The sequence below is a fragment of the Oryctolagus cuniculus genome, chromosome 9, assembly GCF_964237555.1.
Source record: "Oryctolagus cuniculus chromosome 9, mOryCun1.1, whole genome shotgun sequence".
NCBI classification, from domain to species: Eukaryota; Metazoa; Chordata; class Mammalia; order Lagomorpha; family Leporidae; genus Oryctolagus; species Oryctolagus cuniculus.
The window spans coordinates 71,147,388-71,163,132 of record NC_091440.1 but is presented as its reverse complement, the minus strand read 5'-3'; the positions used below and the strand labels follow the sequence as shown (position 1 = coordinate 71,163,132).

Here is a 15,745-nt window from a genome sequence, read left to right as displayed (position 1 = left end):
GGGCCAGGCAGAAGCTAGGAGGCTGATACTCCATCTGGGTCTCCCACGTGGGTGCAGGGGTCCAAGCATCTGGGCAATTTCCCACTACTTCCCTGAAGGCATATTAGCAGGGAGCTGGATATTGGAAGCGGAGCAGCGGGAACTTGAACTGGCATTCATATGGGATGCTGGCATTGCAGGCAGTGGCTAACCCACTGCACCACAATGCTGGCCCATGGCCACTTAATTTCTTTGCACCTGTTTCCTTCTCTGTAACCTGGACTTCATGGGGTTTTAAAAGAGGCTTTCCTAGCTGAATTTGCCCTGAAATGTTTTCTCCTTGTTTGGACAGTTTCTATGAAACACAGTAAAAGCAGACTAATATGAACGGTAAAGAAAATGAAAAGGAAGGCATGGCTACTGCCCATGGCTGTGCTCAGAGCCTGTGGAGGATGGTGGCTCACCTCTGCCTCTGGACTGGGCTTCTGGACGTCTGGACCGCTCAGTACAGGAGGATCTCCCCTTCACCCCCAGCCCCCGGCACTGGGCCGAACCCACAAAGGGTACCACCAAAGCAGGGTTGCTGGGGTGTGTGAAGTCACATGTAAGCACAATGATGGGACCATGGCTGCAGGAAGGTTTGCACAGGTTTATTTCACACCATGGAGGCGACTCTGCACTATGAGTCTTACATTGGTAATGGCTACAGGGACATTTGGGTTAGAAGGAAGCACAGTGGGAAAGTGAGCGCGTAAACGCATTCCCGACGCTCAGCAGCGCCCGGAGGCACCGGCTGCAGACGCTCTGACATCAGAGGAAAGTCTTGCTTGATACCACCTGCACATTCGGGAGCTCAGTGCCAAGGCTGGCTGGGGGAAGCCAGTGGCAGAGAGCAGAGAGGGGTGCAGCCAGACTGGTGTAACCTGCTGCAGCTCCATGCTTACCAGCCTCTCAGCCCGGCCCCTTGGGCAAGCTCTTCATTTCATAAAAGGAAAAGAAAAAGGTATCTATAAAGCAACAGGCCCGCCGCAGCTGGGTCCAGATGTGGGCCACCGGCCCAGCAGACGTGCAGCATGTCCGTGTCCCTGGTTATGAATAAGGAGTTGGGAAGGCACTAATGTGGGGCTAGCACCTTCCCTGTCCAGTTAATAACAGTTTTTATATTTTGTATATAAAGACTTTCTTCGGCAAAACAACGGTACCTTGAAAATCAAAGCCATTTTGATTGCTTTTGGAAAACAAGGCAAATAGCGCAAGAACAAACATGTAAGAATACAATGGTTAAGAGTGACACAAGTGTTTTGGTCCATACTTTGTACTGGCGTACCCTATGACAGAAGGCTGCATCCCTTTAAATGATAAAAAAGTGCAATACTATCTTCGAACCATTTCCCCTTCTTGTGAGCTTACAGCTGACTCTTCTGTTTGCCCCAGAGTGGAGAAACAAAAAGAGAAAGACCCACAAACATCAAAGTGGGATTTTAAATCTAACCTTTGGGCCAACCTGAGTGCCCTCTCCCAAGAAAGTCAGACACTCTTCTTGACTCACAGAGACGAACATTTTGAGGTATCTGTTTTTAATGAGATAGTACCGTGATTAACTCCCATCTTCACCATCTTTTTCTAAAACCGAGTGTCCCAGGCTGAGTATGGGAAAATCCGGAAAGGAATTCGCTAGGTACAACACAAGGCAACAAAGGCATGGTGACACACTCTCATCATCTGAGCTGTCAGCCACACATGCGTGGGCCGGTCACTGGGAATGGCTCAGGCCGGTCTAATCATAAATTGGATTCATGGAATCGTAGGCCACAGAGCTGGAACAACTTTAAGGATGACTAGTGCATCTATACCTCCCTTGGAGCTTCAATCTCCTTTCTGACTTCTCGGTCAAGGTGCTAACTACTATTTAAAAAAATTCCCTGGCATGGGGAATAAAAGGGGGGCATCCCACTCCCGTTTAGGACACATCTAATTTTCAGCCACTGCTCTGTGTGCGGGCTAAAACAGGCTTCTGGGTTGAGAGGCCGTTGGTTGGTGAAAACACCAACGGAAACTCCGGTGGGTAGAGCGTGGCTCCCGCTCTAAAGCTGAGCTGAAGTTTAACCACAAACACACATGTTCCCCACTTCAGCAGAGCCAGGGCTCCCTGGCTGTGGCTGCCCCGAGCCGTTTCCACAACTGAATTGAGAAAAACCGTTCACTTCCACTTGCCAAGAGGCACTGGGATGAGCATTTACCACATGCACCACGCTGTGCTCAAAGGATCCGCTACTTGCAAGAACAGGCAAGCTGAGGCCAAGAACAGGGAAGGCGGCGGCTGCCGCTTGTGCACCAAAACACGCAGTGCTGTAGATGAGTCCAGCGCAACCCCGTGATGGGTCAGGGTCTTTTCCCAAGTGCAGCAGGTGAGCCAAGCCCGGCCCTGCTAAGGAGGAGCCCGGAAGTCCTTCCTGGACCAGGGCGGTGCGTGTGATGTGTCCAGCGCCACCTGCCAGCCTCGCAGAGAGACCACCAATTAGTCACCATGGGTCATCCTCAGGGAATAGTTCTAAACTTCCAAAGAGACAGAAACGCATGCTGGGGCTGGCTAGAGGCTGAAACTCTGCGAGAGCCGCTCCTCGGGCACTGTGTGTTGCATCGTCTCCAGGGCCACGGGCAGCCACACCTCACAGTGTCCAGTTCAGGCTCCGGGACTGTGGCTGAGCTGCTCAACCTTCTCAGGCAACGCCAAGCCCCTGTGGGCCCTGCACACACAGGCGGAGCCCAGCTCTCGGCTTTACCGACACCGTGCCTGCAGCCTGCGGTCATTTCCTTTCCTCCCCTCCCTCAGTTCACTCGGCCACATCTGACGTCGGCTGCGAGGCCCTTTCCTCTCTGAAGCCCCTCCCGCGGAGCTGAGGTGCTGTGGGTGGGGCCCTGTGTTCATAACCTGGTGCCACCATCCTCCATCTACCCACGTGTGGCCTCACCCTGGCCAGAGAATGGGCCTTGGGGGTCTTGTAAGCCTAGTGTCTCGGGCAAAGCCTGGTTCTCCCGAGGGCATTCAACAAGTAGCTCTGGGCTAGAATCTCAAGGCTCATCTAGGGAACTGGGAGCTCAAAATGGCCTTGACTTCTGTTTTACAATCAAGTCATTAAATACCCACCATCACATCAGGAAAAATTTAACCTGTCTTAAACTAGGGTGAAATAACATTTTGGCAGGAAGCTTTCTTTTACTTTAAAATTTAAATTTTAGTAAACATGCTCACTGTCATACAATTAAATTGCTATGAAGAGGCAAAAACAAAGCAACCTCTAATGAATGAATGTTTGTGTCCAGTAACTGTGACATGTAGTTTAGAGCTAGCCTTTTACTTAAAAGCCAAGATTTGGGCTTTAAGAGTTGGTTCGTGCTAAGCAAAAAGAAGTCATACTCTTTAGCAACTAATCTGCACGATGGAGAGGTGACGTTCCCTAAGAAAGGCCAACACTGCAGGCCTGAGCGACTCGCCTAGGGCCTGTGACGCACAGGGGAAGGTGTGTTTTCAGAGCCCCTGACTCCACTCCAGTTTTGCCACTGTGAGGCATGAGTGTAGGAAGGAGTTTATGTGGATGAAAACTGCGATCATCGCCTCCTCATACAGAACCCGCCTACTTATATCCAGAGGGCGGCAGCCACCGCAGTGTCAAATGTGCTTACAGTCAGAGAAGCAGACCTGGTTCCAGGGGGCTCCCCGTCTCGAGGCACTGGAAGCTGCTCCTCTCACTCCGGCCATCACGAGGCAATGTTCACAAACATTCTTTAAGATTCTCTTGCTTACACCTTGGCTACGTCTGCCTGCCTGTATGACTGAAGTGTTTTTCTGCTTAGAACATGCTAGATCTCAAGATCCCTTCCAGTTTTGTGATTTTGTTTCTTTGAATAATTCAAATAATTAAATGAGAACTACGTTATGACCAATTGACTTCAAATAAAATGACATGAGATTCCAGGTACTTAATCTAAAACTATTCTTGCTACTGAGGAAACATGTAGGCAGCTGGAGGCTCCACTAATATTGTCCCTTTGAAGGAACTGTCCCATCAGAGGAACTGAAAACACGCGATTGGTTTTCTCCTGTCAGATAGAGAAGAGCTCTGTGTGTGACGTGTGCAATTTTGTCACTTTCTCCCTGTAGTCACATTAGACATTATTTGCCAGGGCTGCTGTATGTTTAAGTAACAGAGCAAAAAACATACGTAAAGTGCATATCCAACAGAGTAAGACAGACAGGCAGGAGAACAGCTAGGTGCTGGTGCTAGCCTTCTCTCCCCATAACACGCCTGGAAGAGCCAACACCGGCAAAGGCTACTCTGCGAGTTAGAAAAACGGTGGAGACACTCCTGCAGAGCTGCAGAATTCACAGTGTTACAAACACCTACGGTTGATTTGTTAACTCTTTTCGCCAAGTTCAGGTAACCCACACATGAGGAGAAAGAAAAGGACGGAGCAGTGGACACATCTGTGGTTTTCAAACCAATGAGTGGTTTCAGCCTTTGAGTGAGCCATGGCGATGCCAGGAGTGGGGTGGCCAGAGGGAAGCACAGGGTTCTAGAGCAGAGTGACCACGATGGGGGACCTAACGGGGACAACTGGCCTCCTGAAGGAGGGCTGAGCCCATCCAGACCTAACTCAGAATCCATGCGAGCCTTGCTGGGTGCCTGAGCCTCCACCTCCCCTACTACTGTTACCACCCCACCCCCAACCCCCGGCTCCACCCCCCACCACTCTCTTAAGTTTAGGAAGAGAAAACAGAGCGATGCAGTACTATTACTCATTTCCAACACATGGTTCTCTATTATGTGCAATTCAGCTGCAGGTTCTAGTAATAAACTCAAAATAGATATTCGAATATTTTAAATGTAATTCCCTTTTTAAAGCTCTCTCACAGAGCAATCATGCAGAAAAGACTCAAAGGAGTTACAACAATGGCAAGTGGCAATGGCTTCCGTGTGTGTGTGTGTGTGTGTGTGTGCATATGTGTGCACGCATGTACACCTGCAGCCTTCCGGTCAGATGGGCTGATCTGCTCTGAAGTCTTGTGATGGCTGTCATGTACCATGGCTGCGTGGGACACACACTGGCCCTGCTGCCCACTGCTGGGCCAGCAACATCATCTCCAGGAAGCCTCCTCCCAGGGCGGCTCGCTTGGTCGGTGTGAGGGCTGGTATCCAAGTATGGTTCAGGGTCATTCCCCCAGTTAGATGGCGAAGTCCTGAATGACTGTGAGGGGAACACACTGCTTTCTGGGGAGTGGAGATTGGGAGGATTTTGATTTCACTCAAATACCAGCATCAAAAAACCTCTCTCATCAGAAGTGAACAAGATGCTATGGACAAGGGCGAGCAGTTGGCCTGTGATTTATCCACAAGGCTTTATTTAGCCTGAAGATCCTCAAGAGACTGATCCGCCTGATGCCGATGGGGTGAGGCAGTGCAGGTGAAGTGCTTGGCACGGGGCAGGCACCCAGCACATGCTTGCTGCTAATTTAAAGCCGACTTTGACAGGTGAAAACAAGAGTTTTCAGAAGGACTTCAAAATCCTGAGTTGAGTTGTTACACATAAGAATATTCCACTTTCTCAAGCTTGACTGGATTCCCTTAGAGACAGGAGTTCTTCAGGTTCATTCTCAAGTCCTCTTCTACATCCCCAGCAGGAACACCGCGTGTGCTGTAGGATTTAGTACCTTCACGTCTCAGGTCACATACAGATCAAGTATGAAAGTGTGCAAAGTGTTCTGGTGAAACACATCAAGATAAAATGTCTACAACAGCTAGCTTTGAAGGGGCAGAAGATGCAGGTGACAGGAACAGAGCAGGATTACAATCTGGCAGTAATGTCAAGTTCAGAGATGATGTCACGTGTGAAAACACGCCTTGAGGACACTTATTTTTGAAGCAGGTAGGTTTCTGGGTTTTGTTTTCTTTGTGTTTAAGGTTATGAGTGAGGGGCGTTGTGTCAAAAACACTGAAACATAAGAGGCTCAGGAGGCTCCAGCTGAGTTCTCGCTTATCCAGGCACTGATGGTTGAAGCTGAGTTATGTAGTTAGCTACTTCTGTGAGCACAATGGTTGGGAGCAGCTTTTCTCACAGCATTTTTTGTTAATGTGGGCAAGACAGAAAACCTAGGCAGAAACATAACATTTCTACTCGTAAGAACATGAAGGAGTCAGGCATTACAAATGATCTTCAGGTGATTCGAGGAGTCAGTTGCTGACGCCACACACATGGTTTTCCAAATCTCCCCACTGACAAGGACATGGAAGCAGAACCATAATGGCGTGAATGGAGATAAATGGTACCAGTGCACGTACTCTGGCAGAAAGCAGAGAGGGTGTGGGAGAGGCAGACAGAAAAGAAGACAAAGATGCTGGCCACGTGGTGCGTGCCCAAGTAAAGAAAATACAGCGACTTACGCTCCAGCAACCCACATACCCTGAACGACACATCCTCATCTCTTCCCCACATAAAGCAACAAGGAACATGAAGCATTGGAAAACACAGAAATTAAACACTACACAGATTTTTCAGTATACTCAAAACAAGGTAGCACAGCCAGACTGTATAAACCATTTGTTAAAAAAATATCTTCTTTTATATTGTATGAACAAGTTGGAAGAGGCTCCAGCAAGCACTCACTCACTGTTCACCACTGTGCGTGTCGGTAAATGCAGACTCATCTACGGCCTCGAGTTTCTCTCTTACTTCTCACACGACCGCTTTACTTCACCAGTAATGATCTGGGTTAGAATAACCATTTCTTTAGTAAACACTATCTTTTCGATTCCTGGGAGAGTCATCAAGACACTACTGGGGTCATATCCCACAACTGTAAACAGAAGAAAATACAGGATGAATACAATTAAATCGTGTTGAGGGTAAGCAATCCTTATAATTGAATTCTTCAACTGAAACATCTGCATTTAACAAGCAACTACATACTATATACAAACAGGATTTCTAAATCTATAGAATGCTTTTTCATTAAGAAGTTCAACATATGCTGGGAAGCATGACAATGGCAACTTGACATTTTGATCCAGCTAGTGGAGAGTGAAAGAGATTGGCCCCATTGAAAGGAGGAAGAAACCAACATATACTGGACACCAAGTATGTGCTGTGTCCCTTGTCCCTTTCATACCTTCTTTTATTTTTTATTTTAGTTTTATTTCTTTAAAGATTTATTTATTTGAAAGTCAGAGTTACACACAGAGAGAAGGAGAGGCAGAGAGAGGTCTTCCATCCACTGGTTTACTCCCCAGTTGGCCATAATGGCCAGAGCTGTGCCAATCCAAAGCCAGGAGCCAGGAGCCTTCTCTGGGTCTCTCACGTAGGTGCAGAGGCCCAAGGACCTAGGCCATCTTCTACTGCTTTCCCAGGCAATAGCAGAGAGCTGGATTACAAGTAGAGCATCTGGGACTCAAACCAGCACCCATATGGGGATGCCGGCACTGCAGGTGGTGGCTTTACCCGCTACGCCACAGCGTCGGCCCCGATACCTTCTCTTTTAATCTTCCTAACAACTCCACAAGATGTCTTGTCAAACGTAGAGGAGGGCTAGCACTGTGGTATAGTGGCACGTGAGTGGCGGGTCCCCAGTTATTCAGGCCGCTTTCTGCTGCTATTCTAGGCACATCATCAGGGAGCTGGTTCGGAAGTGGAGCAGCCGGAACACGAACCCGGCACCCGATAAGGGATGCCAGTACTGGGGGTGGTGGTTTAACCCACAGCACCATAATGCCGCCCACCCCATCCCCTGCTGCCTCTGAGAATGGAATTGGAATGGGTCAGGGAGACAGAGCTCAGGGCACTGGGTGAGCATGCGCCTCTGTGGTTCTCGGGGAATGACACAGGAGCAGCTCGTCTGTCCTGGGCCTTGGTCATGGCACTGAAACCGTGTGGTCCACCACAGTCCCGGGGAGGCCTTGCATGAACACTTCTGAATTCTTTGGTCTCGCAGGGAAAAGACCTTGCATGGTACCTGTTGGCTCACTCAAGCCCCGCCTGTCAGTCACTGGCCACCTCCAGCACGAAGCCTTCTGCATAGCACCGTCTAACCTCTGCCCTGCTCTGGCGTAGTTCTCATCTATGTTACTCTTTGACTGCTGCACGTGGCAGCTATAACTACCTGTCCTTTTAAGAGTATGTCCCCTGTAGACCATTCATTCCCTGTAGACTGGAACCATGTCTTACGCTTTGTGTACAATCAGTGTCTTGAGCCTCATAGGCTAATAGGCTTTCTCCCCGCTAAGGATAACTTTTTGAGCAGTGCCTCACATGGTCTTGGTACCCTCGTCTATTTGCATAAAGCCAAAGACAGAAAGCTTCTTAGTAAGCTGATGTCTTACCTTAATAACTTTGTCAGTTCCAGAAGTCAGTAGCCACCCCCTGGTTGCGTCAAAATGCACATGCACGATGTTATGTTTACTGTCATGGAAGGTAGCCGTGGGCGCACGTCTGGAAAGGGCGGAGAAGGTTTCTGAGAGTAAAGGGTAGTGGCATCAAGGAAGGCGACCTAGGCTGGCACGAGGCACGCGTGTCCGTCTATTGGCTAAGGCTGCTTCACTGGCAGAAGTGCTCCTCAGATCTGCCTTTATTCCTTGTGCTCTGCTATGATAACAAAGCAAAGCAAAGCAAAACAGAACAGGTGCAAGGATCCTGACAGTCTCCAGAATGGGAAGGGATGAATCCCCGAAGTCCTTAACAGAATGTCTGCTCTGATGGGGTCTGTGACAACCTCCACCTGTGCTTTTGAGACATCTTTTTAAAACCACAGCGCCTCTGCTAAGTTCAAGCTCGGAGCACTTGCCGGTGGAACTGTCAACTTCTGCCTATTTAATAAAAAATGCTCATTAAAATGCTCAAGACACCGTCATCCTCACTGGAGAGCCATCCATCCTTTTCCCCATTCACTAGTAAGACATTAACAAGTAAAACCAAATAGAAGCATACGTCATTATTTGCTTTGTATACTTTAATGTTTTTCTTTTTTTAAGCAGGAAGACTTAGCAACTGCCTGGGGCTCCAGGGGCCAGGCTGCTCTGTTGTGAAGAGGCCCCAGAGACAGGGAGGTGGGAAAGGAGGCAGCTGCTCCCCCACGCTGCTGCAGCGGGCTTTCTAAAGATGGGTTTCTTCTGCCATTTTTCTACAGCTGACTTTGTAGGGTAGACCTTCAGGACACTAAAAATGATCAAGTTAAATTCTCAGAACTAACAATTTAGGCTTAATTTGCAAGTCCCTTCGACTCTGGGGTCTGTGTCTTTCTCAAAGGCAGATTTAAGCTAGAATCTCTCTAAGGTCTCTTGTAGCTCTCTAATTCAATTAGAAGGACTCTCATTCACTTCATCATACTTGATGAGTGGAAAGCAATCCATGAACATAAATGCTTACCGATACAAGGGCATCTTAATTTGTATTTCATATGGATAAATAAGAACACAACACAATTCTACTATAGTCCACAGTGCAGGCAGACAAGGTACCAAGGAGATCCTGCTGTAACTGGACACTTGTTTACGGCCTTGGGCAGTTTTCAACTAGCCCAAGTTAGCGACAACACAGCTTTCAAAACTCACTGGGGGTGTGGTATCCTCAGGTCCCAGGTTACTGGGCATGACTGACAAGCAGCAGCTATGTTGCTGGGCAACAGAGCATATTTACTTCTTAGACAAAGCAGCTTAGCTCTTCCTGGCAAGATCCCAGCTTGGGCTAGAAAGTGAACCCTGGGCCCCTGCACTCGTAGGCAATCCTCAAGTAAATGAGCAGACGGAAGGGTGTGCTCTGGGAACATCTGCTTTAAACGCACATAGCCGGGGTTGGGAAGAATACAGAGAATTCTTTGAGCATTTTCTGTCTTCTCCTATCTTACAAGACCACACAGATCTCTTGGTGGCACAAGACAGCTTTTGCCCCTTGCTATGGTCTACACTCTGTCAGCAGATGCTAGGGTAACAGGAGTCCCGGCTGGAGCACAGGGTGTCGTTCTCCCTGTGGATTCTCGTTCTGTGGACTGCGGAACTTACTCTTCATCCGTGATGGCCTCGTGGCAGCTGTCGCAGACCCGCACTTCAAACTCGAAGCCCATCAGGGGGATGGAGGAGCGCTTGGAGCTGCACTTGCCGCAGACGGCCTTCCCGCACTTGCGACAGTGGTGCTGCAGGGGGAGAGAAGGCACGCGTTGGCCGTGGTCCGAGCCGTGCCCTTGCTGGCAGACGTGGGGACCGTCCGTTGCGTTCAGGTGAGCATGCTCAACACCAGAGCACCAGACAATGAAAGGAACACACCAGAAGGAAGGCTGCCGGGAAGTGTGCCTGACTGTGCCACCTGCCCTCTCCCCCGTTCTTGGGCCTTTCCAATTCTCATTACTAGGAACCACAGAGAAAGCAACCAGGTGTCAGAGGACCTTAAAGTGGCTGTCCCAAAAAGTGCCATCTCCAGATGCGACACTGCTGGAGGAAGGAGAACGAGGATGGCTCCTGAGCCGATCCACTGTGTCGACTTCGGTCACGCTCAACCTAGGCGACCTAACAGTTGATTTCCTTGGGGAAGACCAAATGGAACCACAGAATCAGACTGAAAAGGACTGTATTCTAAGCACATCTAAATCCCTACACTACGTGTGAAGGAGGGAAGGTAAAATAATTAAGAAGAAATAAATACCACTTACACTATTTCGTGGTTTGGTACCAGGATGAGTTAAGCATGATGCCTCTAATTTTAAGGTGTATTTTAATAGATGCCACTTATCTGTAACCACTCCCTGGGAACTAAGCACTAGAAGAAGGTGGATCTGGCAGGGTGAGCTCCAACAGGCAAAGGGAGTGCATTGGTGTGCAGTCACAAGGTGACTCCAGGGTGATAATTTACCCGCGCCACAAGGCCCACCCTGGGGTGTTATTTCTTCTAAGGTCACAGGTTACTTCCACACAGCTACACCTTGGACGGAGCATCCATTTCACTCACCTGCCTCAGGCCAATTTTCTTACTGTCCCACATTTGCTTGAAATTCCAGAAGAAAGGCTGATCACACTTTTGGCAGGAGTCGCTGTCCAGCCATTCAGGAGTCTCGTCAAATAAAACATACAAGAAGGCACAGTGAGAAGTGGTGAGCACACGAGCGAGCGTCTCTAACACCGAGGAGACTTCCGGACTCAGGACGTGTTTATAGGCAGCAGGGGCATGGCTTTCGGTCTATGATTCAAACGTATCTTCTGAATGTCTACTAAATGTCAGGCCCCAGGGGTGGGACGCAGTGGTGAATCCAATCTTCTCTTCCATCACAGAGCCTGTAATTTGCTGGGGAAGACCAGCACGAACACATCTTATCGAGAATGATTTAAATAAGTGTGTGACGGCCAGAGTGCTCTGGCAGAGGCGTAGGAGGGAGCCTGATCCTGCTGGGGTTCTCTGATAGCCGACACGTCAGGATGGATGGGGGAGGCCAGAAGGAGGCAAGGGCTGCACTGCGTGGGTCTTAAGAATTTGGAGCTTTCTCTCATAGCCTGTTTGTATGCAGTTTCACTAGCTCAGAGCATGTGCAACATTATCCAACTGCAAATCATTCTCTCTCTCTCTCTCTCTCTCTCACACACACACACACACACACAGCCACCAGTGTTGCAATGATACAGCCTGACCACAGTGGGCACTCAGGGATACTACCTGTCCACTGTCCCCTCATTGGCAGTGCCTTGCGGGGTTTGAGACTCTGTCCCTTGCCTCATGGGTCCCGGTGTTCTGGCTTCATATCAGAGTACTCTAACTATATAGGGCTGGCAGGTTTGAAAAGAATGTTCACAGAAAGTGGTTCTTTAGCAACTCCTCCTAGGTTGCAAGCCTGGCAACTGCACTTGCTTGCAGAGTCCTGTTTACAAACCCTGCAACTCGTCACTTGGCAGAGACAGCATCTCCTTCCACACAACAGAGGACCCCAGGAGCCTGGCCACCAACCTCCCAGGTCTCCCAACAGTGAACTCCAGGGCACGTCAATGTGCAGGACACTTGCTATGAAAGGGGCCTGAGTGTGAACAAGCTTGGGACACATGGCAGACAGCTGCCGGCCGCTCTGGAGAGTCACAGAGGACGGCAACACAGCGGCGGCCCCACAGGGCCTGTCTGTGCTATGGGCCAGGTTTGAGGATTCAGCTTCTTCCACCCTCCGGCAGAAATAAACCTGACGCTACACATTTTGTTAAAAACAAAATAAAAACAGAAGGAAACAAAAGGAAAAAGGTAACAATGTAACAGCTCTATTTCTCATCTATTTATCGTAATCAAATCAAATCAAAGAAGTAAGTCTTGATTTAACTTTGTAATTTCATATCCTATTTAGTTGAAAGAAAGATTTAACCAAATAATACCAATTTTTAAGTGAAAAACATTTTACCCTTAAAAGATTTATCTGTGCTGTGGTTCTTCTCAGAAAATTTGTGATGCAGAAAAATCAGGAAGATTAAAAAAAGAAGAAACAAAAATTTATTTGTTATACAAGCAAATCAAATGATGCCCATAGTTTGTAATCAGATTGGGTTAATCAGGAAGTTCTAATGACCTGAAAAAACTGAATTAGCAATGCACCTCACATAGTAAAAAATATATTGAGGAAAACGGCAGAATAGGGAGGGAGCATACTGCTCTAGTCTAGGGTAAGGTAGTTATAAAAAAAGTGGAGAGAGTACAGTCTCAGGGGAGAGGCAGAGGAAACTCCATGCAAATTAGAGGGACACTGTGGACCTACATGGAGGGTATGAACGCATACAGCTCAGGACCCAGCAGCTGAAAGCCTCGGCACCAGCTTTGGAGTGAGGTAAAACCAGACTGCAGCAGCCCAAGCCACTGACTGTGGGAAGAGTCTGGCAGGAGTCCGGCTTGGAGCGCCGTGGGGGATAGTGTACTTGCCAAACTAGAGGGGGGAAAAGGGAGCGCGTTTCTCTCTCCCTGACCACCCAGCATCATGTCCTGAAACTAGCCGAGAGGGCAGGCGCCATTTTGGACATATGTAACAGCTGTGCCAGCTCGTATCCGAGCACCCAGCAATCAGCTAAGAGGAGACGCCTGAGTCTGGCTGGGAGAACTGACAGGGGGCTGGGAGTTCATGACTGTGGGAGCCTTGTGTGCTGGGACTGTGAAAACACTGTGGCTGCGTGGGAGGGCGCAGGGTGTAGCTGGGACTTTGGGCAGTCACTGTAGGCAGCTCCACAGGCTCTACATGCCCGGGGCTCCCTGATTCCCTGGAGAGGGTCATTGCTGCAGGATCCGTGTTCACACCCAGGACTGCGCAGATCTTTTGTGTGGTTCTTCTGACAGATGAAAACTCTACCTACTGGGGCTAGTGCCAGGCATTGGTTTCCCTTGAGGACGGGGGTGAATTTAAGACTATGTCAACAGAGCTGAACAAACCTCCCCACTGAAAAAAAAAAAAAAAAAAAAAAAAAAGATTTACCACGCCCAACTTGGGTGTCACCTTAGACACTCCCCTCATCTTGGAGCACTGAATAAGAACTCCCTGGCAATACCCAGCACATGCCTCTGGGTATTCACTGAAAGAGCAGACATTCCATCAAGCCACAGAGGCATAGTTCAATGATAAAAGCCATCACAGGGAGGAAAAAAACCCCAACAAGTATCACCACAAATACCCAATAAGAAACAAGAATAAGGAAGACAACATGACACCCCCAAATGCCTGTCAACTGACAACTGGATAAAGAAATTTGGGATATATACACCATGGACTACTACACAGTGGTAAAAAAAATCCTGTTGTTTGCAACAAAATGGATGAAACTGGAAAACATCATACTTAGTGAAATATGCCAGTCCCAAAAGACAAATATCATATGTTATTAAATATCATCTGTTCCCTGATCTGTGATAACTAATACAGCACCTAAAAGGTAATCTATAGAAGTGAAATTAACACTTCAAGATGCAATGACTTTAAACAGCCCTTGTCTTGACTGTTGAGGAACAGTTTTTTTGTTTGTTTGTTTCATATAATTTGTTGAACTCTTTACTTAGTATAGAGTTAATCATGTGTATAAAGTTAATTGAAAACACATCTTAGTAAAAAATAAGAATGGAGCCGGCGCCGCGGCTCACTAGGCTAATCCTCCGCCTAGCGGCGCCGGCACACCGGGTTCTAGTCCCAGTTGGGGTGCCGGATTCTGTCCTGGTTGCCCCTCTTCCAGGCCAGCTCTCTGCTGTGGCCAGGGAGTGCAGTGGAGGATGGCCCAGGTGCTTGGGCCCTGCACCCCATGGGAGACCAGGAAAAGCACCTGGCTGCTGGCTCCTGCCATCGGATCAGCGGGGTGCACCGGCCGCAGCGCGCTGGCCGCAGCGGCCATTGGAGGGTGAACCAATGGCAAAGGAAGACCTTTCTCTCTGTCTCTCTCTCTCACTGTCCACTCTGCCTGTCAAAATAAATAAATAAATAAATAAATAAATAAATAAATAAAAAATAAGAATGGGGTGGGGCTGGTGCTGTGGCATAGGGTAAAGCCGCGGCCTACACTGCCGGCATCCCATATGGGTGCAGGTTCAAGTCCTGGCTCCTCCACTTCCAATTCAGCCCTCTGCTATGGCCTGGGAAAGCAGTGGAGGATGGCCCAAGTCCTTGGGCCCCTGTACCCACATGGGAGACTGGAGGAAGCTTCTGTCTCCTGGCTTGGGACTGGCACAACTCTCGCTGTTGCAGCCATCTGGGGAGTGAACCACCAATGGAAGACCCCTCTCTCTCTCTGCCTCAGCCTCTAACTCTGCCTTTCAAGTAAAATAAATAAATCTTAAAAAAAAAAAAAAAGAAGAATAGGAATAGGAGAGGGAGGAGGAAGAGGGTTGGGAGTGTGGGTACAGTAGGAAGAATCACTATATTCCTAAAGTTGTACTTATGAAAAGCATGAAGTTTGTATTCCTTAAATAAAAGATTTCTTGGAAAAAAAAGAAATAAACAAGTCTTAATAAAATAAAATAATGTTACTCTTTTCTCTAAAAAAAAAAAAACAAACCCATAATGATATCTTCCTTAGAGAACTGAAGGGGCAGATTAATGGTTGTTTATGGCACAATTTCTCAAATATCAGTTTATTATTATTAAAAACTATGTGGAAAAATAAAAGACATGGAAAATGTTCAGCAAATCATAAACTGAAAAAAAAAAAACAACCAAGTAACTAGTGCAAACTGCACAAAATGAACAGATTAGGAGGATCCCTGCCAGTATCTGTAAAATACAGACTCTGCAAATCAATTGGAAACAATTAAAAAACTGACAGAATAGACACGTGCAATTCACATACTATTTTACCCATCCCCAAAAAGGCAAAACCAGAAAGAGGTTTTGGTGAAGCTGCTGGTGAGGATGGGGCATCAGGAAGCTCTGTGCCCGCCCCTGGATGGATATGTGGGTATAGCTGTTTGGTGGTTGTTTAGCACAGTCAAGAGTTCACCACCAGGGCTGGTGCTGTGGTGTAGTGGGTAAAAGCCACTGCCTGCAGTGCTGGCACCCCATATGGGCACCGGTTCAAGTCCTGGCTGCTCCACTTCCGACCCAGCTCTCTGCTGTATCCTGAGATAGCTGTAGAAGGTGGCACAAGTCTTGGGGCCCCTGCATCTGCATGGGAGACCTGGAAGAAGCTCCTGGCTCCTGGCTTCAGACTGGTGCAGCTCCGGCTGTTGCAGCCAATTGGGGAGTGAACCAGCGGATGGAAGACCTGTCTCTGCCTCTCCTCTCTTTTAACTGTTT

General features: G+C 48.3%; 1 protein-coding gene across 5 annotated transcripts in view; it reads right to left on the bottom strand.

Moving 5' to 3' along the window:
* Positions 1-608: 608 nt before the first annotated feature.
* Positions 609-15,745, bottom strand: part of WDFY2 (WD repeat and FYVE domain containing 2) — a 195,031-nt gene continuing 179,894 nt past the window's right edge. For 2 of the 5 annotated variants that reach the window (XM_070048896.1, XM_002720738.5), the window contains exons 9-12: positions 10,966-11,067; positions 10,026-10,156; positions 8,352-8,460; positions 609-6,832 (exon numbers count right to left, since the gene is read on the bottom strand). In XM_070048896.1, the coding sequence (XP_069904997.1) occupies positions 6,803-6,832; positions 8,352-8,460; positions 10,026-10,156; positions 10,966-11,067 (372 nt within the window). In that variant the 3' untranslated portion in view covers positions 609-6,802. The other 3 variants (XM_051832227.2, XM_051832226.2, XR_011378806.1) reach the window with 2 other exon arrangements.